The sequence below is a fragment of the Carassius gibelio genome, chromosome B24, assembly GCF_023724105.1.
Source record: "Carassius gibelio isolate Cgi1373 ecotype wild population from Czech Republic chromosome B24, carGib1.2-hapl.c, whole genome shotgun sequence".
NCBI classification, from domain to species: Eukaryota; Metazoa; Chordata; class Actinopteri; order Cypriniformes; family Cyprinidae; genus Carassius; species Carassius gibelio.
In genome coordinates, this window is record NC_068419.1 from 2,498,109 (window position 1) to 2,522,609 (window position 24,501).

A 24,501-nucleotide genomic window follows, 5' to 3' on the forward strand; every position below is an offset into this window, starting at 1 on the left:
ACTTTTTTTCTGAAATAAATATTTCTGATTTAATACTTATTTATTATCAAAAATTGTGGTAAAAAAAAAAAAACATTAAAACATTAACAGTTTAACCAGTCCCCTAAAATGTAATCAAAATAAAATATACAATTAAGACTTGAAAATAAAATAAACATTTTATTTTTGTCAAACTGGTAACACATGCTGCAAAAAATAACAGTTTTATGAAGACTGTGTGTATATGACAAACTATGCTGCTCTAACACAGATATACACGTTTAATATTTAAATAGCAGTTTTTTGAGCTGTAATATTCACAGACACAAGTCCATATTTCAATTTGTTTAAATTTACACCCATTCTTTTGATTTATTTATACAACATTTGCCAAATTCAGTTATATTCTGTAATATATTGTAAATTTTATTTTTATGACTGGATTCCATTATTCCATTCTTGTTTTCCACATCCCTGAATCCATAGGGCTCTATATCATTAATAATAATGATATTTTATAAACACACACACACACACACACACACACACTTTATCACTGTTAAATATTGCACATTTAAACCTTATCACTGATCCAGGTGAATAAATTTCGACTCTTGGCACAGAAATCGCACAGTTTTCCAGCAGCCACAAAAGCAGAATTACTGATTGATAGTTCTGTAGGAAGCAGACGTTTTACGCTGCTCGCAATTTAACTTACAGAAACCCCTTTACTTATGGATTGACTTTTCCTTCCAGGAATTCTCGACTTACAAGACATCTTTTATCCAAACACTTCAATTTTTCTCAAACTCTGATGTGTGTTTGCTTTGGCCGGAGTGATGGCAGCAGATATATGAGCTTCATGTACAGCCTGCTCCCAGTGCACACCGGCCCTGCTCTGGTTTTATTGAACTCTATTCTATTTTTAGATCTTAATTTATATACATGTGTGTGCTACTGATTTTATGTTGGAGCTTTCAACCTGGAAAACACAGTGCATAAAACATTTGACGCACATAAATACATTTTTCACCCATAAATAAAGAGCTATCCATAAAAATGACTGAAACACAGTCAAAAAATAAAGACGAGTGACTCTTATGTAGCAATAAAATCATGTCTAAACACATCCAGTCTGCAGTTTTCAAGGTTTGAAATAAAATAAAATAAAATAAGTGTTAAAAATCTAATCCAGGATTTCACAAACTCTTTTATCAGCCGAACCTCTTTGACTTCGACTCTCTTACATATTTACTCAGTCAATATTTCAGTAAAATGATCAACACATTTGCATGTTCACGGTTCTCTGGTATCAGTTAACGGTCAAATGGCTTTCATGTAAACAAATAAAATATCTGATAGTTGATTGTTTTTATTTTCTGTATTATAAATATTTGTTTTATGTTAGTGATACATTTTTATGATTTAATTCTTTATTAGCCTTTCATAAACTCATGAACACACTACCTGAACAACTCTGCCCAAAAATAATACATAAATGTACTTATTATCCAAAAATCGCCATGTTGCTCAATACCATCATTTATAGAGGCTTGTGTAAGTACTTTAAACAGCTGTAAGTGATTTTTTGGAACACAACACATAACATGTCGCTGTAACTTGACAGATGGCCTCAGAAATCACACTTGAATTTCAAAGTTCTTCAAATTATTTGTATACTTGTCTCTGTGGCAGCTCTCGGTTCTATAAACAGCAAAAAAATGACCTGACAGCGGCCCATTACACGTTAACTAATAAGAAACATTGTCCTGTTTATTTGAGCGTTCCCAAATTGTTTGGGATGGGACTTCCTGTCTTTATAGTGGAAGGGAAAATCTGTTTGGAAACAGTCATAAATTTTGTAATTCAGCATGCTGCCACTAGGGGCACTGAATGTCACAGCTGAGGCTGACCTTGCAAACACTTTGAAGTAATTAAACACAATTTTGACTTACTGGAGTTTAGAGGTGAAAAATGTAAACAAAAATAGATTTTTGAAGATAAAGAAATGAATTGAATGCGTGTGTCTGCAACTGAATTAAAAAAAGGCGACTTTTATATTACAACTCGTCAGAATTACAGGATATAAAATCGTAATTGCATGTTATAAAGTCAGAATTGTGAGATATAAATTCATATATATTCATATTTATTCAGATATATACTTATAGAGTTTATTTCTCGCAAATGCAACTGTATTTCTCAGAATTGTGACTTTATATCTTAGAATTGTAAGTTTAAAACTCGCAATTCAGATATTGCGACTTTATTTCTCACAATTGTGAGATTATATATTTCACCTTTTTGACTTTTTTCTCAGAATTCTAGGTTCATTTCTCGCACGCAATTCGAACTTTGTTTTGTAATTGTGAGTTTATATCTCACAATGGGGACTATTTCTCAGAATTCCGAGTTTATATCTCACCATTGGAATTCTGCCTTTTTTCCACAGAATTAGGAGTTTATATCCCGCATTTCAAACGTTTTTCTCTCAATTCCAAGTTTATATCTCGCCATTGGGAATTCTGCCTTTTTTCCCAGAATTGCAAGTCTATAGCTATCCTGCAATAAAAAAAATTCTCACAATTGCGAGTTTAAATCTCACAATGGGGACTATTTCTCAGAATTCCGAGTTTATATCTCGCTACTGGCCACTCTGACCTTTTTTCTCAGAATTAGAGTTTATATTTCGCAATTAGAACTTTGTTTTGCAAATGCAAGTTTATATTTCACAATGGTGACTATCACCAAATTCTGATTTCAACTCCAGATTTGCGGAAACAGGCTTCCATAAATATCTTCACTATAGACTGAAAAGTGAAAGAATGAAGAGTGTCGTACCTTTGCAGGCTCTGCGGTGTGTGATGGGTTTGCCCATATCTCTGTAGAATCCCTCTTTGCAGTAATGGCAATGGCGTCCGGCGGTATTGTGTCTGCAATTCATACACACTCCTCCACTCTTACGGCCCGACAGCTTATACAACTCCATGTTAAAGCGACAGCGCCGCGCGTGCAGGTTACAATTGCAAGCTATAAAGAAAGACAGGGTGAACATGTCATTGATGGATTCATATATCACACATATGTGCATATGGTGTTTTCTCAAAAAGTTGATTGCTTGAGACATACAATATAATTAAAAGGATTATACAGTCTGCAGGAGAAGCTTTAGATCCCTAAAAAATTTTGTTTGCATTTTATATCTTTTTTTCTGGTGAAACTACAAAGCAAAAAAATAATGAAACATTAAACATGAAACTCAAGAATTCTATTAAGCCAAAAAAGGCCATACACACACACTTATATATTTATACAGTATATAAAAAATTCCTTTAAATATTCAAATATTTGCTCTAAAAGGCTTTATCTTTTTCATTTTATGATTTGAAATTCCTACCTGTTCCATTTCAGTGTTTGACTTTGTCCATGTTTGTGTATGTGTGTGTGTTATTACAGGACCAATTTGTATGGAATTCTGTGGTTAATGAAACCTGCTTGGGCCATTCCCTCACACACACCATCTGCTGCTCTGTGTGTGTGTGTGTGTGTGTGTGTGTGTGTGATGAAAAGGGGGTGCAGTTTCGGGGGGTTTCTGGGTTAAAGTCAACAGGGTGAGATTACAGCAAATTCAACTCGATAAACGTCTGCAGGCGATGTGTGTGTGCGAGCGCTGTAAGGGTGTGTGCATTTCTCCAAATGAAATTCCAAAAGCGTGACAAAAAGAGCACACATATTCACACCCAAATTAAGTGCTACGCAGTCTCACACACGCACAAGACAGAGACAGAATTATTAAAGCATACGGTCTAAATATGAGCACTTTCTAGGGTGTTTCCAGATGGGCTCTGATTTGAGCGGAAAGGCTTTAGAATCGAGCGCAGGTTGGCTGATATCTCCCAGCTCTACGTTTGTGCCTTGAGCGTGGTACTTAATCTAAAGTTGTTCCAAGGGTCTTTCTCAATGGCACCCTTCCTCTATTACAAGAGCTTTCCAAACACAGCTGAAAGCACTCAAACCTATTAACCTGAGGTTAGAGCAAACCCAGAGCTCCAAATTCATTTATGTAGAGCAGAAACTTTAGTTTGATGGAGCGTGCACTACAGGTATGCACAGAACTACACCCAAAAACACATTTCTTTAAACCCCATACATCTTACAGTTAATGTTGTGATAAATTTGAACACAGACATGTTTAACTCTACATGATGTCTAAATTAATATGATTAATTAACTGTACAAACTAGCCATAATTAAACTAATATTGCTGTACAATTAAGCAATATAAAAATACTAACTGCTGTTACTAATTGCGGCTCCCCACTAACTTTCAAAATACCAATGGGGATCATTAACTGATTGGATACCCACATTCTTCAAAGTATCTTATTTTGTGTTGTAAAGATGAAATACAATTATACAGGTTTGGAAAAACTTGATGGTGAATAAATTACAGAATTTAAAAGGGAGGTGGGGATAAATTATGTTTTTAAGATAACGTGTTTCTTTAAATTAATAACCTGAAGTATGAGAAAAAGTGATGGTGATGCTTGTCTTAGTGAACGCTACTAATAAAAAACACCAATAACACCTTCCACAGAACATCACCTGTGCGTTTTAACACACATATGTTTTATCAACTAGGAATAACAGCACATTTAAAATTCCATCCCTGGTTTTATGTGAGCATAAATATCAGAACATTTGGCTCACAGGTGTTTCTAATTGATTAGGCGTTTCCTGTTGCGTAGATTGTTCACACATGAAAGAGTCGTGAAGTCTCACGTCTCCGGTCAAATCTTTTGTTTTCAGCTTGTGAGAGAAAAGCGAGTGTTTTTAGATTCCAAAAGAATTAGGAAAATTGGGAAAAGTCATAACAGAAGAGTTGGGTGTAGTCAAAACAGCAGTTTGGCAGTGAAGCTGCTTTGAAACTGTAGCTGGTCGAGCTACAAGCAACTCATAATTTAAATTACAAACAAGCTACTAGAAAACAAATGGCTAACTACTCAGTATAGCCAAATGTTTTTTGTGTGTGTGTGTGTGTGTGTGTGTTTTTATTTTTTTTTTTGCACACACAACAGTATTTTGTTGCACAAATAAAATGAGAATCTCTATTAGGGTAAGAGCATACACAAATACATTTACATTTTGTGTAATGTGTAAAATGTATTCAACATGAATTAGTCAATCTTTTAATTGGTTAATTCGAATGATTATCTGAGCAAGTGTTCATGTTCTTCAAGTGGTTTGCAAAAAGTGAACTGCATAAAATTTCTGAATGAACCAATTCACTAAAATCTTCCTATTGCTATATGAGAAAAAAAGGACATATCATAAAAAATAAAACAACTGTCAGTGAAATGAGAAAACAAGAACTCCAGAACTCTGTACAAATCCTGCCAGGTTTGTTGGCAGGCCCTTCAAAAACACAACAGGATGGTGATTCAAAACAACCAAAAAAGAGGCAAATGTTCGATTAGTCAAGTCAATCTCGGCCCTTAGCGGACATGTTTTTAATCTTTTAAACTTCTATTCAACTAAACAGGCATTTCACTTGCTGAAGAGTGACTCACTTCGAAACTCCCAGAAACAGGCAACAGCTGGATGTTTCTTCTCTGAAGGTTTGGCACAGGACGATAGCGCAAGACTGGCGACGTTGATGAGTTACAGACACGCCGCCGCTATTTCATGCTGGAGATCTCTGACTAAATGCTACATTTTATAAGCTTTATATTTGTTTTGAAATGTCACGAAAATTATGCTAACATAAAACGGAGTAATAGGGCGCTGAGAGTGCTTTTATTTATTAATTTACTTAATTGCTTACATGTGTTTAGACAAGCAAAACCTAAAAGGTGGCATTTAGCATTTTTAGTTTACAGGCATCTTTCAGACTGTTTAGAAACTGCTGGAGTGAACAGGAAATATAGAAATCCAGTCCCGATTTCTAGATGGCTTTGGTTTTACAAGAACACGAACAATTTTTTTAACAAGTTCTTCGACAAATGTGTCCTTTGAATTGTAGCACGCAAAGAAACAAAATGACAAGCTAGTTACAAAACACATAATCACTGGCAGACTAACAAATAAACAGGAAGATAAACATATCTCTACAGGGTTTCTCTACAGTGTCACAGCTTTATATCATTAACGCTCTGTGTGGCGTTTTTTTTCCCTCGGAAGCAGCATGTTTTGGTTTGTGACGTATAGGAAATCCAAGGCAGTAAAAGTGGGCTTGTGTATGTGTTTAATGAGGATATGGTTAGTACTCATACTTCCAGTGTCCTGTGCAGGTGGCCGTGACTGGCATATACAAACATACTTACACACTTTATTATATTAACCTAGCAACCGCATAGCAACTAACTAACAACCACTTAGGAATCATTAGTAACTGCATATCAAAACACTATCAAGCACTTAGAACACCCCTGAAACCGCATAGCAACTCATTACCAGCATCTCATAATACCCTGGCAGGATACACTAACTACCATTTAGAACATCTTAGAAACTGCATAGCTAACACTAACAATACTGAGCACCCCAGCAACCCCATAGCAACGTACTAACAGCCATTCAGAACACTCCAGCAACCGCATAGCAACACATTAAAGGCGGTCGCACACCGGACGAGAAGCGCCGCGTCGCGTCTCGCCACATGTAGGACAACTCGAGGTATCGCACACCGGATGCGCACATTCTATATGCGTGAGCTCAATTTCGCAGCAAGATGGGAGAGTTTTAACTTCATCTATTATTATTATTTTAAATATATGATTTTAATTGATAAAAGCTGAGTTTTGAACTTTAATTAATGAAAAGAATCTGTGTTATAATAAGTCTGTTTTGTTGTATCTGTTGTCTAGGCAACTGTGCAGCCTGACTGAAATCAAATCTGACTTAATCAAACACTATGTAATGTTTTATTTGAATGAAACAAATGTACTGTATTTTAGTTTCAGTTTCAGTTTACAACATCTGGGTTTTTTAATATAAAACTATGCAGATGGCACTCTGTGGCGCGGCAGAAATTTGAACAGCGTTCTGAGTCTGCCGCGGACAGACGCCGAATGGCGCCGCCAGTGTGTGTACACTCATAGAGAATAATGTGTTCGAATTTTAAAGACTTGGCGCGATGCGGCGCTGCGCTTCTCGTCCGGTGTGCAACCCCCTTAACACTCACCTAGAACACCCCAGCAACAACAGCATAGCAACACAGTAACACTCACCTAGAACACCCCAGCAACAGCATAGCAACAGCATAGCAACACATTAACACTCACCTAGAACACCCCAGCAACAACAGCATAGCAACACAGTAACACTAGCCTAGAACACCCCAGCAACCGCATAGAAACACATTAACACTCACCTAGAACACCCCAGCAACTGTATAGAAACACACTAACACTTACCTAGAACACCCCAGCAACAGCATAGCAACACACTAACACTCACCTAGAACACCCCAGCAACAACAGCATAGCAACACAGTAACACTAGACTAAAACACCCCAGCAACCGCATAGAAACACATTAACACTCACCTAGAACACCCCAGCAACAGCATAGCAACACACTAACACTCACCTATAACACCCCAACAACAGCATAGCAACACACTAACACTCACCTAGAACACCCCAGCAACAACAGCATAGCAACACAGTAACACTAGCCTAGAACACCCCAGCAACCGCATAGAAACACACTAACACTCACCTAGAACACCCCGGCAACCGCATAGCAACACACTAACACTCACCTAGAACACCCCAACAACAGCATAGCAACACACTGACACTCACCTAGAACACCCCAGCAACAGCATAGCAAGACACTAACACTCACCTAGAACACCCCAGCAACAGCATAGCAACACACTAACACTCACCTAGAACACCCCGGCAACCGCATAGCAACACACTAACACTCACCTAGAACACCCCAACAACAGCATAGCAACACACTGACACTCACCTAGAACACCCCAGCAACAGCATAGCAAGACACTAACACTCACCTAGAACACCCCGGCAACCGCATAGCAACACACTGACACTCACCTAGAACACCCCAACAACAGCATAGCAACACACTGACACTCACCTAGAACACCCCAACAACAGCATAGCAACACACTGACACTCACCTAGAACACCCCAGCAACAGCGTAGCAACACACTAACACTCACCTAGAATAGCCCAGCAACCACGTAGCAAAACACTAACACTCACCTAGAACACTCCACCAACCACATAGAAACACATTAACACTCACCTAGAACACCCCAACAACAGCGTAGCAACACACTAAAACTGACCTAGAACACCCCAGCAACAGCATAGCAACACACTAACACTCACCGAGAACACCCCAGCAACAGCGTAGCAACACACTAACACTCACCTAGAATAACCCCGCAACCACGTAGCAACACACTAAAACTCACCTAGAGCACCCCAGCAACAGCATAGCAACACATTAACACTCACCTAGAGCACCCCAGCAACAACAGCATAGCAACACCCTAACACTCACCTAGAACACTCTACCAACCGCATTGAAACACATTAACACTCACCTAGAACACCCCAGCAAAAGCATAGCAACACACTAACACTCACATAGAATACCCCAGCAACAGCGTAGCAACACACTAACACTCACCTAGAATAGCCCAGCAACCACGTAGCAACAAACTAAAACTCACCTAGAGCACCCCAGCAACACATTAACACTCACCTAGAGCACCCCAGCAACAACAGCATAGCAACACCCTAACACTCACCTAGAACACTCCACCAACCGCACTGAAACACATTAACACTCACATAGAACACCCCAACAACAGCGTAGCAACACACTAACACTCACCTAGAACACCCCAGCAACAGCATAGAAACACATTAACACTCACCTAGAACACCCCAACAACAGCGTAGCAACACACTAACACTCACCTAGAACACCCCAGCAACAGCGTAGCAACACACTAACACTCACCTAGAATAGCCCACCAACCGCATAGAAACACATTAACACTCACCTAGAACACCCCAGCAACAGCATAGCAACACACTAACACTCACCTAGAACACCCCACCAACCGCATAGAAACACATTAACACTCACCTAGAACACCCCAACAACAGCATAGCAACACGCTAACACTCACCTAGAACACCCCAGCAACAGCATAGCAACACACTAACACTCACCTAGAACACCCCACCAACCGCATAGAAACACATTAACACTCACCTAGAACACCCCAACAACAGCATAGCAACACGCTAACACTCACCTAGAACACCCCAGCAACAGCATAGCAACACACTAACACTCACCTAGAACACCCCACCAACCGCATAGAAACACACTGACACTCACCTAGAACACCCCAGCAACAGCATAGCAACACGCTAACACTCACCTAGAACACCCCAGCAACAGCATAGCAACACGCTAACACTCACCTAGAACACCCAAGCAAGCGCGTAGCAACACATTAACACTCACCTAGAACACCCCAGCAATCACGTAGCAACACACTAACAGCCACCCAGAACACCCTAGCAACTGCATAGCAACAGCAAAAGTTTCGACATGTTCTCCAGTCAAACTGTCTGATTTGAGCATCAGCGCCTCTGTTTGTGGTCGGCAGCTCATTAGTCTGCTGTAACTCTGCTAATCTCTTTGTCCTTGTTCTCTCAGCTGAATGGCGGGATGATTTTAACGAGATCACACTCAACCACTGCCAGGTCGGGCACCAAATCGGCAGGAGTCCTTGGCGTGTGTCGAGGCGAGAAAACGAGGGAGTGGAGCGTGTAGTGGGGTCAGTCAGAGACGGGGCCACCAAACCACAGCAGATGGCAGAAGGAGAGAGAGAGCCAGAGGTGAGAGGAGACAAACACAGGGCGCTGCCAATCAAACGAAAGAAAAATAAACGGTCTGAAACCGGTAGAGAAGCACATGGGGAAAAGACAGAGTGGACAGGAAGAATTAGACGAGGCAAAGAGATTTATGGGAGACATTAGTGATACTAATGGAGTGTCAGGACTGCCCAACTGGAGCATTTGGGCACAATATATCTTTCCTGACACAAAGATTATTACATTTACACCATTTGGCTAATTTTTCGTTCAGCAATTATACTGCCTTCAGATAAGATGAGATAAATATCTGCAGCTGCTACTGATCTTTAACATATGGATAGTTGTATATCCACAAATAGACGCTGAATACAAGAATTAGAGCCATCAAGTATATGCATCTTTAAAACATAAAATAAAATAAAATATAGTACAAAACAGTGCCCAAAAACTGTACATAGATAGATAGATGGATGGATGGTGTGAAAACAAACAGTTTAGAATAATAAACTTAACTAAACTAAAATGTGCATTTAAAAATTGAACTTATCCCAGAAAGTGTAATTACATATTTAGCCTAAACTAAGCTGTCACACCATAGGGGTTATATAATTTTTGACCAAACGTTGGTTTGTACAATAAACAAATTTTTTTTAACAATATTTATTTATTTATTTGTGACAAACTGTAGTATAAAAGTCCAATTCAAATTCATAAATATAAAGTATTTGTATTGCTTTACAAAACTCTATGTAGCAAAAGAAAAAAAAAGAAAAATTCAAATGTGCATTTAAAACTTTTTTTTGCAGAGTGAGAGTATTTTTTGGTGTAAAAAAAATACGCTTACATTCTGCTAAACTGCACTGCGCTTCTGCAGCAGCCGGTGTAAATTCTGTGATAATATGGCCGCCAAAATAAATAAACGCTGCTTTCGCACACGTGTGAAATAGGTCTAGAGCTCTCATTGCTGTCAGGAGTGTTGGGCTCTGAGCGTGGGCTGTTCAGACACAGGCTAAGAGAAGAGGTTTATGTAAAGATTAACATACTGCAAGACAGACATACACAAACACAAATCTCTGCTCTGCACTCGAGTGTCAGTCTCTATGTATTCAATGGAATGTATCCAGCATTAATACCAATACAGGCTAAGTTAAACTCATAAATCACGTTCAGATGTGAGATGTGATGAGAATTAGCCTTCACGATTTTGCCAAGAGATCATTTCGTAACACCACACTGCAGCACTGTTCTAAAATGTAGGGAGATGTCTACCTAACTTAGCAGCGTAAATATGCTGCTTTCGATATTATTTTGATTCATCTTTCACAAAAAAGCCAATTCCAGAAAACACTGCAACAAGCTCCAGTGAAAAAGTCCATTCAACATGGCAGACAGATCGAGAGAAATGGTATTGTAATGGTAGAGAAATGGTAATTGTAGAGAAATGACAATTTCCAGTCTTTTTTTTTTTTTTTTTTTGTAATTTGTTTGGCCAAGCGACATTTTGTGATATTTAGCATAACGTTTCATTCAATTCTGACATATTCTGTAATTAAAAGACAATAATTTTTTTTGCCTATTTTAGTCAAGATTTGTATATGTTGTGAATTTGCATAAATAGTTTGGCAAAGTTCTACCATCCAGGTCATACCATACCAGTTCTCCACAAGTGTCCATCACAATTGATTTGATGGCATAGCTGAGTCGTCCAGATGAGTGGTACAAATCATTGGCAAATAAGGCCTATTCACAATAAGAAAGATAATTATTAAGAATCCGATATTATTTCATTGTCAATGCCAATGAGTGATAACAATCTGTTTATTATAAGCAAGCATTGGCATTTTGTCATCTGCAACATTAAATGCTTATGCTCTTGATTTGAGTGGATTCTGATTGACTGTCAATGTTTTATAATTGATCAACTTGAAAAATTGTTCTGAATTGTTCCTCAGTTGTGGTGTGAACTTTGTTATTCTCATAGAATAGGAATTATTATTAAAACTTGATAAGTGTAGTTATCTTGGTGCAAATGGGACTTCAGGACACCTATGAAGGCAACAGTTAGCAAGGAAGCTCACTAGGGGCCAGATTTACAAAACAAGACAAAATAGTGTGAGAGCACGATGTCATAAGAGCACCGAGCAAGTTCTACAGATGATCTACAGGTGATTCAAGATACACCCAATGCATTTCTATAATGACCAGCACAATTTACAGAGAGCAGCACAAATGATCAACACTCGCATCCATGTCAAAAACAAATGGGTAAAGACATGCTTTTTGGTCTTTTAAATAATAAGACAAATACCAGCAAACTGACTACAGCAAATCTCGGTAAATCACATTCCAAGATTTATTTAAATACTCTCCTCCTATAAATTTTGCAACTGTAAGGGAAACTACTGTAAATGCATATGCAGTAAGATCAGTCGCAAAAGTGACTGTGTCCATGCCTTTTTATTGCTAATTTTTAACTGCGTGACTTTAATAATCTTGAAAGTAGTGTTTTAACGGCAGAAGAGGTTTTGTGATGGTACAAGCTGTAAGTAAATCTGGAACAGCTAACGAAGACTGAACAACTACCAAATTTTAATTAGAACAAGGGGTGCGATGATAAATCGATTCATGGATCGATTCAGCGATTTTCCGAATGCATTGCGATTCTCAGGAATTGATTCTGAACTTAGATTTTAACAACAGATGGCGTTCTAGGCTAGTTTTTAACTGCACACTCAAATGTTGACGAAGAAGAGCACTTGTGCGTTCGGCTGAGTAATGTAAGTGGTTAAATGCACTTGAGCTTTTATGCTTTTATGATGCGAGATTCATGTAAACAACCCACTGTAAACACACTTGCAATTTGCTTCAACCTTTAAGAACTTTATGAATAATAATTTTAGGTTCAAGTGACGTGTTTAAGGAACCTAAATCAAGCAGAGTACAGCTGTTTCTAAAGCACGCATTGCCATCTCCTGTAAAAAACTAAGCTGAGAATCAATTATAGAGAGAATTGCGATGAATTCAGAGTCTATTTATCGTCACATCCCAAATGAAACAAAGTGGTCTGTGTGCAACTTACGCAAACACTCATTGGCTTCTTTCGCTGTTGCGCGTTGCCAGGGCCGGTCGTAGTGAAATGGTTTGCAGCGGTCACACTCTGGACCCTCTGTGTTGTGTTTGCATTCACACAACAGTTTCCCGTCCTTCTCTCGCATGCACCTGGAGGCGTGGCCGCTACATTTACACCTCCCGCCCACTTGAAAGTCGCCAACCGCGTAGTAATAAGTAGGCAGCGCTCCAGGTGGCCCGAGTGGGTCTTCGCTCTCACGTCCTGACATGGGCAGTGCTCTAAGGTGCTGCGGGCGACTGAAGACCACTCGAATGTCAGTGACAGTCACCCAGTCCTGCAGAACAGGGCTTGAGTCGAAGTCCTTGCCTGAAGGGCGTCCGTCTAATGTGCTAAAAGCGATAAGGCCACCAGAAAGTGGGTAGAGATCGGTGTGTCCATCTGTGCATAAAGCTTCCTGCTCGTTCTGCTTGGTGATCGTTGCTTTGTTGGGTCGGTTGTACATGCGACGGCACTGCGACGAGTAGAACTGGTAAGGTGACCAAGTGCGCCCATAATCCATGCTTTTATAGATGGCCAGGGACTCGGGCCGCGGGGAACAGAACTGCAGGCTGACGTACGTGATCTCAAACTTCTTCCCGAGCGACAGCGTGAGTGTAACATTGAGAGGCGAGCCCTGCAGGTTCTCAGACTGCCAGCAGGTGAGGTTGTGGGCGGAGTTTAGGTCAGTGAGGTAGGAGGCAGGGTGTGAGTGGCGAGGGTCTGATGCGTCGCAGACCTGACATGCGCGCACAGCGGGACGGTCGTCACGTTCCACTAAACTACAGGAGCGAGACGGCGGCCGGCCGCATACACTTGATACGCTGACCTCCTGGCCGAATGCTGCATTGATGAACTCTGGGATACATCGGCGGGCGGCGCCCGTCTCATCATAGCAGGGGTCCGTCGGCGTCACTTGAGGCCCGGCGAATGGGTTCGGACTGTGACTGGAGGCCCAGGGAAGCGTATGAAACAGAGTAAGCAGAGAAAGCAAGTTCTGAAAACTCTGCATGATGTCACGAGAGGGAATGATGAATGTGGGATGGGGAAGGGAAGAAACGTATCCAGATGGATGGCAGAGAGAGGGGGAAGTCAAATAAACAAATATGGCTGTAGTGTCTCTTCAGACTGGAGTACGTGTGATATCTTGGAAAGACGACCCGGTCAGAAAACGTCCAGTAGATAGACGACTTTCCCAGAACCAACTCTCTGCAGTGTGTGTCTGGAAATGGAAAGGCACAAAATGTCAACAATATTCATATAGTACTTCAAAGAAAGCATGTTCAAAACATTATGTTATTACAATGATACCATAACACAAGTGCACTGAAGAAAACAAGGTACAAAAACAGGGCCTAAAACCCATTTTTTTTTAATAATAGTCAGTGAAAAGTAGAGATTATCCTTTTTAAAATGTAAAAAATACTAAATAAAAAAAATATATATAATTATTAGTAAAAAAAAATTACAAATAAAAACATTTTAAAAAATTACTATAAATTCCATCATATATTTAAATAACAAAAAATAACTAAATTCAATAAGTAAATACGCTGTAAAACACAAAATAAAATAAATGTAAAAATGAATCAAATTAATTTAACCAAACAGACAGAGAGTTACATACAGTAATCAACATAAATTCAATAGTCACTCAATAGGAGCTAGATAGTTTAGGACAAAATGTTGTTTTTTTTACTTATTGATAAACTCACAGCTCTAAATCAAATACTACACTAAAAAAGGGACATCAATGAGTTGTGAATTATTGTAAAATATGTGTATCTACTTTATATTTAAGTTGTTTAAATACTTTGCAGCTGAACTTTTTGCAATCGTTTGTAAAATTCACTGCCGTGATGTTACTCTGATGTGTGTGAATGCCAGGACATTGCTATGCGGTTGCAAAGGTGTTCTAATTAGATTTTAGTGTCGCTATGCAGTTGCTAGGGTTGCTAAGTGATTGCTCACAAACCAAATCAAAAGTGTTCACCCTCTAGTCTCTAGATCTGGTTTCAATGTGCATTTGTGGGATTCTTCGCCTGTTTTATAGGCCTGCAGTTAAAGTAATTTGATCACTTAGTAAAGTAAGAACACATCTTTGCAAAAACACACTATTTAAGGAATTATTAATTACTAGAGCACAAACGCAGGAGGATGATGCAACAACTTAACAATTATAGTGACGATTGTGCAAGAGTTTAGAAATGCTCATTTATAGACGTTTCAGCCATTTTAGGAAAGCCGTGCATGCAGAAATACACTGCAGATGTTATTTGATGGGTTAATTTTGTCTTGGTAAACATGCTGAGATTCCTCATGTTTTCTCGGGGAGTTTGGCCAGTTGGAGGTCAGGGGTTTTACTGAGAACATTTAATTTAATGTTGCTGTGCACAGATGCTTTTCTAGATTCATAAAGCAGAAAAAGATTTCTACAGTACAGTGATATGTATCTTGTTTTAAAACAAAGAAAGCATACTTCCTCTATTGCTGGAGGAATCAGCAGTCAAAGTCCGTTCCGCATCCTATGTGCCATGATCCAGACAGACACTGAATTAAACTCGATACTCTCAAACTCTCCTGATGCTTGGATCCGCAGGTCGACGCACATATGATCAGCCCGGAGGGAATCTGATGAGATCTGCACGCTGTTTAGAGTTAATGAGAAACAGTTTGACATTAGTGTGTATCTGAGCCGAATCACACTTCTACAGCACTACAAAGGGCAATGAACCATGAAACCAGAGTAAAACTCCTCTCTTAGGACCTGTCACTGCATGTGTGTGATGTGAATATCAATGTGACTCTTTCTGCTCGGGCCCCTTTGCAACGGTTCAGATGGACCCTCAAATAAAGACAGTAAAATCATGTTATACACAACTTACGAATTAGATAAAAAGCCTGAAAAATTAACTGTTATTATTGTGCTGAAAAATAGATTAGAAATTGGCTCAGATGCATGAAAGCTTCACTTCACACCTGTTACTGTGTCATGCATGCTCTTCCCATGCGATTACAGTGAAGGTGTCAAGCATCAAAAACGGCACAAAAGCAACCAAAAGAGTCCATTCAAGTTTTCTTAAAACATACAATGTGTGTTTACTTAAAATCAGAGAATCAGAGAAGTCAGAATCATTGGTTTGAGTTGGATCTTTCAAATGATTCAGTTGATTCAGTTCACAATCCATTCATTCATTTATCTAACTGAATCTAAAATGCAAAGCTATGATTCTATTACATTTTTATAGTAATTTTGTGTCCTTTTTCAAGTGTTTAGGTAAGTATATTCCGGCATTAGTATTATTAAATTCTATGAAGCCTGTGCTTTTGATGATTAATGAATTATAGAGCATATGTTTTATATGAAGACACAATAAGCTCTGAATGGCCCCTTTTCTCCCTCTGTTTCTGTCACATTCTCCCAAACTCTCTCTCTCTCTCCATACACACCTCTTCAGTCACACATCATCAAACACCAAACAGAGAATTAAGCTCATTATTTGACCCTCACGCCGTCAGTCGAACTCTCTCACCCCCACCTCTCTCTTTCTCTACCTCGCTCGACCATTATAACATAAACAGACCGAGAAACATGCATAACACGCATATATATATATATATATATATATATATATATTCTCTGGAAATCAAACCCATAGGCTTCTTGTTGCTAGTGCCATGTTTTATGGTTTGAGCTACAGAAATGGTAAATTTTATATTTTTCTGAGTCTTATTTATTTTCCAGAATTAAATGGGGGGAAAAAATGTCAACGTGGTCTGAGACGTTTGAACCCCATTGTATGTATACACACATATTCTGATTGTGCGGTCTTTTGGTGTTTACACTGTGTGTATGTGTGTCCATGCCACAACATCATTTAATGTTGGATCCGTCAGATTCTGAGAAAAAGAAAACACATCCCTCTGATTTCACACACACACACGCACACACACACACACATGCGGGAGCATGAGACAGAAATAGGTGAAAGGTTTAGTGAGACACAAAAGGACAAATATGGACAGAACTGAGGAAAGGGGTGGTATGTGGGAGAAGAATAAAAAAAGACAGATAGTGGCTGAAGATAAAAGACGGCAAAGTAGAGATGAGATATATGAGAGAATGAAAGAAAGAGAGATGGATCACAATGAAAAATGGATGTCTCTCACAGAATGACTAAATATGGAGAGTCGAGTTTCTGCATCGAGCATGTGTTTGTGTGTGTGTGTGTGTGTGTGTGTTACTCATGACACAGAATTTATCAGAACTGAGACATAACACAAGTGCACAGGCTCAGATGGCAACTACATACATTTCAGATTTAAAGGTTATTATCATTAACTAAAACTATTTTAAAAATGGTTTACTCAAATAATATTTAAATAAAAAATAAAAATAAAAATACTAGATGAAAAACTAAATTAAAGTGAAACATGTAACCTTGTCAGCTAACTGAATTAAGTTTAAGTAGAAGCATAAAAATTACTAACTGGAAATAAAAAAAAAACTAAATATAATCGAAAAACTGAAATAAAAATAAATGAAACCTAACAGTGATATTTAAATTGTATAAAAAATACTACATTTAAAAATGAAAACTGTAAATATTAAAATAAACAAAACTATAAGTAACACTAAAATATCACTGTTTAGGTCTGATTCCAGTCTGGATAAAACTCCCACTTCTTAAGATCCAGTCGATTCCTGATAGAAACAGTTTTCTAAGTTTCATGTTGATTTTAACGGAAGAGAGAGAAGAACTGGTCAGGGCAAACTAATCCAGAGTATCTCAGCAGAGAATAATCACGTATATCACTCATCTGACTCCCGTTTTCGATACAAATTTTCCTTTAAGGACTTCGAGATTGCAATAACAAGATGTGCTCTGTCAGAGGTGTGCAATCTGTCAGCGTAACTTAATCCACAGAAAACCAGTTATCAGTGTTGATTTGAGCTTACACATGGTGAAGAAGTGTTGATAACTACAGATTTCTGTTTTATCCAGTCTCAGGCCCAGTCTAGGTTTTTTCACTTGTTTTCTGGTCCAGCAGGTGAAAACGGGGCATCTGACACTTGAAGTAGCAGCACGCTCTCCTCAACAACACACAAGATTTGAAGAACCATTCACGCCTGGGAAGGTTAAAACTGCTTAAAAAGTCACATACAGCAAACCGACAAGTTAAATGCATGACTACAAATGTGCGAGTGGAAAGAAAACCGCCTGGTAAAAGAATGCAGCCACTGCGACCAGACCCTTCCCTCACACACACGGACCAAACCCAGCCCTGACTAAAACAGCAAAACCTGATCTTAACCACACACACACACACACTCACAGAAAAATACACATGATGACCGGGTCACGCATTGATTGCTGATTTGAAAATAATTTGAAGATAATTAGAGAATCTGTGCAGTAATACATCATGCGTTGCATCACACTTCTGTAATTTTACTTTGGGGACAGAAATGCTGCCAGACGTTCTTTAAAACTAATCTGGCAAAAGCTTTTTCCTTAAAAAAAAAAAAAATATGCATAAAATAAAGACATGTTTATTTTAATTCAAAAAATGCAAAAAAATATATAGCTTTGGTTGGTTTGTATTAATTATCAATTGTTTTATATGAAAACAATGTGTGTGGTTTAGGGCTTTTAAATGCATGGGTTCTGTGTAAAATAACACGCAGACTTTCACAATCTCACACATAAGTACACATCTTTTTCCATTCGACAACAAAAATTTCACCGCTAGGCATCACCAGCTTTGAACTCAGGAGGGAAACCACAAATAATTTTATGAAGTGTTCAAATACTGACAAACACATTTCGTGCACTACACGCACACACACACACACACGTACAGAGTCATAAGGTGCCAGGGCTACAACAGATTGAATCATTTAACACTGCTCTCCGACTGGACACACTCCGGGTGTGTGTGTTTGTAGGCACACCCCAAAAGTTACAGCAAGGGAGTTGCATGGCACAGAATAACTTCAAGCACACACACTCCCACAATTACACTTTTACGGCTGTCACCTGCTATTTTATGACCCCTGACCTCTTGACATGCTTAAAATCACATGCATAAACAGACACAAAACACACACTCAAGGCAACGCAATGACTCTTAAAGGGGTCGTATCATACATTTTTAAAATAAACCTAAGATCCACCTAAATATTAGTAGTTTTTTTTTTTTTTTTTTTTTGACTAAAAGCAGTAATTAAGTGGTAAAACATGAGCTGTTATCCACAACTGACTCTTATGTAGTAGGGATGGTCATGTGTTCAAATGTATTCAACTGTCTAAAGTCAGAGGTTTGCAACACTTTATTAAATGTTTTGGAATCTGAAAGTTGCTTTAATAATACACTAAAACTCTTTTATCTCAAAAGATCAAGCTAAATTTGATTCCTGATATGACCGCATTTATGGTAAGTCCAGTAAAGCTGTGAAAGTTAGTGTATGGACTATTTTGTTGGCGACAAAAGAGAAAAGGGTGTCATGTCCACGCACACACACACACACACACACACAGATGAAGCTTCCTGTGCTGGAAGAGAAGGAGAGTGAAATATAGGCCATGTTGACTTTAGCTGCTAAGGTGGACCGAGCCAAGACTGTGTCAGATCCAAACCTTTCACTGAAGTTGAAAAACGCTGCTCTCATGTTGCCCTGCACTGAAAATACGGCCCAATTACGTCTTAAAATGCGGGAGGAAAGGAACATGATGCTAAAACATGATGCAAAATCATATGCATGCAGTGCATTATCACAAAAGTGCATGATGTATGCTAATTAAAGAAAGAGTTCACTTTTCGCCCATCAGTTACTCACCCTCATGTTGTGGGATTTCTCCCTTCTGTGGAACACAAAAAATGTTTCGAGAATGTGCGATCTGCCCTGTGCATGCAATGAAAGCATACGGTGTCCGGACTCCAAAATGGATAAAAAAGCACCATAAAAATATCATAAAGTAGAACATATGACCATTCCAAGCCAAACAGCTTTGTTTGAGGAACACCTGAATTAAAGCATCTGAAAAAATTCCATCTTTTGCTGGAACATTCCATTTTTCCATCATAAAAAATGTCATTATTATCCATCACATAAGATCTGAGAGCCGGTGGTGTTTAGTATTATTGATATCAATATTTGAATACGCAAAGTAAAGATTTCAAAAGGCTGTTTTTGGTTCCGTAAAGAACCTTTCAGTGAAACATTCTTCAGAGAACTAAGCGTGAAGAACATTTTAATAATCTAAAGAACACTTTTCAACTATAATGAACCCTTTGTGTAATGAAAAGGTTTCATGGATGTTAAAGATCCTTCATGGAACCAATGCTTTTGAAAAAAGAAAAAGCCTTAGATTTTAGAGTGTTCTTCACATAAAGCTTTAGATAGCTTCAGAGGACCTGGAATATAATGCACGGAGACTTTATACGGGACTTTTATTGTGCTTTTTAGTTCTTTTTATGGACTGAAGGGCTGTCTACTTTCATTGTATGGAAAGCTTAAACATTGTGCTAAACATCTCTTTTTGTGTTTTCCAGAATAAAAAATCGTATACCAGTTTGAAATGACATGAGGGTGAGTAAACTGTGACAGAATTTCCTTTTTCTTCTTTTTTTTTTTTTGGAGATCTATTCCATATAGTTCTGTCAGAGAGAGCTGGGATGTTGTAAGTAGGTCAAGAATCAAACTGACACACGGTTTAGTTATCAGATCTCTCTCCCTGTCTGCTTCACCTCTGAATTTACTGTCAAACACAGTGCTTTTCATTTTGACAGCTCTGAAACGTCTGATTTTTTCCCCCTTTTTCTGGAGGGCCAGCAGTGGGCAGGATCAGTAAACTGAGCTGGTGTAAATGTTTTTCCCAAAGTTTAACTCTACAGTTCATCTGTGACCCCGGGGAAACCAGAGAGGGGCTTCACTGCAATAAAATCACAGGAATCCACACAAACACACACACAAACGTGTGTGTGCCACGTCCATCAGGGGAAGCAGAAATCTCAACGCTGTCACGCATACCTAAGAAGACTCGTGAAGAGTTGCTTTCCTTGGCATCTCTCACGGACCGGGAACGAAACACGGTTTGGAGTGCTCTGTTAAATCACCATTAAAAGAGAGAGAGAGAATTTAGACTTTAATTGCCCACCTGTTAGAGAGTGAGCAGTGCACAGGACCCTCATTATTGTCTAATTAATATAATCTGATTATTCATAATTATAAACAAAACACACTAAATGAACCCTAGTTTTATATGTATCTCACTGCTTTAACTTATTAACTTGGTGACTAATTAATAACAATTAATCAGTTTGCATAATAACTGCATATAAATGTATATTTTAAATAAAGTCATTTGAAAACATTTTCCAGCTTTTATTAAAAAATAAATGCACTTAAATCAGAATCAGAATTAGCTTTATTCGCCATGTGTGCGCAAACACACAAGGAATTTGTTGTGTTTTTTTAAGGTGCTCACATACATACACATCTCACATGAGAACAGAAAAAACATTTAAATAGTAAAACTTAACAATAAATAATGTGAATGAATCTGGAACAGTAGATTGATTTATTGCAGATTTGTGCATTTTTACTGATATGCATATGTATAAATACATGGGACTTTGGAGGAAGACTATGGATACCGAGGTACATTTTTCTAAACTAATGCATGAATTCAGTGTCATTTGTAAATGAACTGGTTGTGTTCAGCAAATCTCTCGTTCACCCGCGTTGTACAACTAGAGTTTTAAATGATACCATGCACATGTCTATTTACAATAGCAAAATGCATAATGCAGATATAACAACAGTTCAACTGTTTGAGAACTCACCTGAATCTCCGAATCGCGTCTGAACCCGCTAAACCTCATTCAAGAGGGAATGTGAGGAAAATAAATCCAGATCGATTGTGATTTAGTCCTGTTGTCTGTTAGTGAATGAAACTCACAGATGCAGCAGCGGTCAGTTCCGTTCATGAGACAGACACACACTGACACACACGCGCACTGAGAGAGAGAGAGAGAGAGAGAGAGAGAGAGAGAGAGAGGAGGGGTGACGAAGAGCGAGCCAAGGTGAGAAACCCGACTGTGCCCCCTCAAACACACACACACACACACACCAAAATACCAGACTCAAACTGCATTAGAAAACGAGGCTCTGTTTCAAAACCTTGTAAGCCGCCTCTCTAGACAGCATTTTGGTGCATCATAAGCGCGCGGCGTTTTGGGGCAGCATAGTCGCGTGCAACATTTCTGGACTTCATATGAGCGCGCAGCGCAGCGTTGTGAGGCATCGAGTTGGTTGCGCGCGCCAATGATGCTATAAAATGCTGCCTTAGCAACTCACTTGGGTTACAGACGAACCCAATGGGTGGTCCGGAGTCTAGCATCTGGCATAGTCGCGTAGAGCATTTCTGAGCATCACACTTTTGGGTTTATCTTCGGAATTATTTAGTGACCACTTTTGTCAAATAAACGACTTAAAAAAGAGATTAAACACAAGTAATGACAATGATATCAGTACAAACAGTATTTATTTTATTCATCACATGCGCGTGAGGACATAAGTAAAATAGTGCATGTGACATCATAGTTCAAACATAATTTTACGAAGCTAAGAGAATATTTTTTGTGTGCAAAGAAAACAAAAACAACACTTATTCTGCTATTATGAAGAGTACCATATGTCCATTACATTCCTCTGCACATAAACAAGGCTCAGCCAATGTGTGTTCCACGTCAGAAGCATCACGTGCATGTGTTGTTTATGTGCAGAGGTAGCCTACTCTTGATAATGGTGGAAGATGTGATTCGGAGAAGAAGAACTGTTGAATAAACTCATTATTTTTGTTTTATTTCAGCACAAACAGTGTTCTCGTAGTTTCTTTATACTACGGTCAAACCACTGATGTCACATGGGATGTTTTACCGATGTCCTTACTACGTTTCTGGTTCTGAGAACATTTCAGTTTGCATTTATGTCTATGGAGGGTCAGAAAGCTCTCGGATTTCATCAGAAATATCTTATTTTGTTTTCCGAAGCTGAACGAAGGTCTTATGTTTGGAATGACATGAGGGTGAGGAACTTTTTGGGTAAACTATCCCTTTAAGGGCTTTAAAACAAAACAGTTTTACATTTGTAAGAAGAAAATCTATATTAAAGTGAAAGATAATGGCAGAATTTAACACTGTTTATCGATGCACAGCTTAAAAATGATCGCATGCGCTAGAGATGTTTAGTAGCGCTGTTTCTTTAATGTCTATTTTTCAGGTTCACCCTGACTAACATTTATTAATAGCTTTTGTTTTGACTTCTTGAGGGGAGGAGGTCAGACCCAAATAATTCACACCTCTCGTTTCTGCGCATGCGTGCGTGTTTTGCTCTGTTGATGTTCTGATGCTTATTTTGACACTGCTGTTTATTTTCTTCCCGATACTATCTCATGGAGCCATTCATGAGGCTTTGATTCCCGTAAATCATCGGAAACACTCGGTGTGTGATGGAGAATCCAGATGGTGCGCATAATGAGAGCGTAAAACACGAGACAAACTCAAGGCAGATGCGAGTGGGTGTGTGTCTGTGTGTGTCCTAAACAGATCAATTATTACAATCATCCCGCAACGCCCGAGTGGCAAACCGGGATGCATCACGGAATTCCAGAACTGATCCTAAACGCTTGATGAATTGCACTCATCCGGTGTTGAACATCTCCCAACATCAAACCAAAATACTTCATCAGTGGTCTTTATCTTTACCCAAATTGTTGGTGTGTTATCTATCAATTAAACAAATCTTTCATTGTGTCACGGAAACAATGCATGTTTCAAAATATCAAGTGAATTCATCATTTTTTTTTTCTATTCTTGAAATCTCCATGTTATCTACTTTTCTCTTCAGGTTGCAAAACTATTTGCCCGGGCTCCATCTCGTGCATTTGAGCCATTTAACATAATACAGAGCAATCTCCAATGAAACGTTCATCACGGGAACATTTTGAACTCATCCGAAACAGTGTTCTTAAAAAATACAAGTCCAGGAATTTTCCAAAACAGTAAGTGCACCTCAAAGCACACCAGAACATCATTAAAAAGACGAGTGCGTGTGGAACAACTATGATTCTGCGTGGCCATGCTCCAGAACTGAGTGTCTGAGCAGGAGGAAACGCTGTGAAAGACAGACACCAAGATGCTTACGGGAACTCCTTCATTACAGAGATGACTGTGTGCACGAGGCGACAGCTGAAATACTCAAAACTTTGTAAATTCATGAGACTTCTGTCTTCATTTACTCACTCTCTTGACATTCCAGATCTGCATGATGTTTGTTCTTCTGTGGAAGACAAAAGATGATGATTAACAGATTTTTCATGCTGTATCCAATGAAAGTGAATGCTCTAAAAATTACAAAAGCGTCATAAAACTTCACCAAAGAACATGACTTCTTCTTGGAGTCATTTAAAAGCTTTGAATGGGAACAGACCCAAACTATCATTATTTGCATTTGCATTTTTATTTTCTAA

At 38.7% G+C, this 24,501-nt stretch overlaps 1 protein-coding gene across 2 annotated transcripts in view; it reads right to left on the reverse strand.

Annotated features, from left to right (window-relative positions):
- LOC128013536 (netrin-3) overlaps positions 1-22,611 on the reverse strand; it is a 32,190-nt gene extending 9,579 nt beyond the window's left edge. Inside the window, exons 1-5 of one of the 2 annotated variants that reach the window (XM_052596636.1) lie at positions 21,815-22,611; positions 21,000-21,073; positions 15,444-15,612; positions 12,938-14,186; positions 2,821-3,009 (exon numbers count right to left, since the gene is read on the reverse strand). In XM_052596636.1, coding sequence (XP_052452596.1) covers positions 2,821-3,009; positions 12,938-13,976 — 1,228 coding nt within the window. In that variant the 5' untranslated portion in view covers positions 13,977-14,186; positions 15,444-15,612; positions 21,000-21,073; positions 21,815-22,611. The remainder of the gene's footprint in view (positions 1-2,820; positions 3,010-12,937; positions 14,187-15,443; positions 15,613-20,999; positions 21,074-21,814) is intronic. The other variant, XM_052596637.1, reaches the window with a different exon arrangement.
- Positions 22,612-24,501: the final 1,890 nt, after the last annotated feature.